The sequence below is a fragment of the Echinops telfairi genome, unplaced genomic scaffold (genome assembly GCF_000313985.2).
Source record: "Echinops telfairi isolate 266 unplaced genomic scaffold, ASM31398v2 ScPeMD7_443;HRSCAF=831, whole genome shotgun sequence".
NCBI classification, from domain to species: Eukaryota; Metazoa; Chordata; class Mammalia; order Afrosoricida; family Tenrecidae; genus Echinops; species Echinops telfairi.
Window position 1 is genome coordinate 6,548,801 of NW_022104341.1, and position 714 is coordinate 6,549,514.

General features: G+C 59.7%; 1 protein-coding gene across 1 annotated transcript in view; it reads left to right on the forward strand.

Moving 5' to 3' along the window:
• The first annotated feature begins 229 nt into the window (after positions 1-229).
• The window catches only part of LOC101657793 (glutathione S-transferase Mu 1-like), a 22,172-nt gene continuing 21,687 nt past the window's right edge, over positions 230-714 (forward strand). The window contains exons 1-2 of the mRNA XM_045292011.1: positions 230-307; positions 599-685. Coding sequence (XP_045147946.1) covers positions 272-307; positions 599-685 — 123 coding nt within the window. The 5' untranslated portion in view covers positions 230-271. The remainder of the gene's footprint in view (positions 308-598; positions 686-714) is intronic.

Consider the following 714-nt stretch of genomic DNA (forward strand, 5'->3'; position numbering starts at 1 on the left):
CACTGAGGGGCCTGGGGATAAGGCGCCTTTGGTTTCGTGCATTCAAATCTGTTTCACTACTGGAATCTTCCAGACTGGGACAGAAACAGCGTTCACTCCCTGGGATACTCAGTAACTTGAGCACTAAGTTGGGTTTGGCATTCCCCGGGCCAGGCAGTGGGTGGGACTGGGTGGGGGCGGAGCAGCCTGGAAAAAGGGAGAGGGGCGGAGCCAAACGCCCAGGATCAGCTTACTTCCAGAAGCAGTTCCAGAGTCCGGGAAAGCTTGCACCATGCCTATGATCCTGGGTTACTGGGACATCCGAGGGGTGAGTAAAGCGGCCCCCTGAGGGGGCAGGGGTGCAGTGGGGAGGAAGTGCTGCACAGCTGGGGTAGAATTGGGGGACTGATTGTTCTTCCAGGCTTGGCTGGAGCTGTGCCTGGTCCTGCTTGGCCTTTAGGACCTGATGGGCGCTGGGCTGGGGCGCAGGGCTGGCATATGCAGGAGCACTGAGGGAGCTTCTGGCCTGTCCCCTTCCGGTATCGGGGTGCCCTACCTGGAGGAAGGAGTCAGGAGGCAGCACCCCTCAAGGCCACCGCTTCCCCTGCTCCCCCTCCAGCTCGCACATTGCGTCCGGCTGCTCCTGGAATACACCGGCTCAGACTATGAGGAAAAGAAGTACATCTACGGGGGCGGTAATGGCACCGTGTGTGGGCCCTCTGCCATTTTTAACAA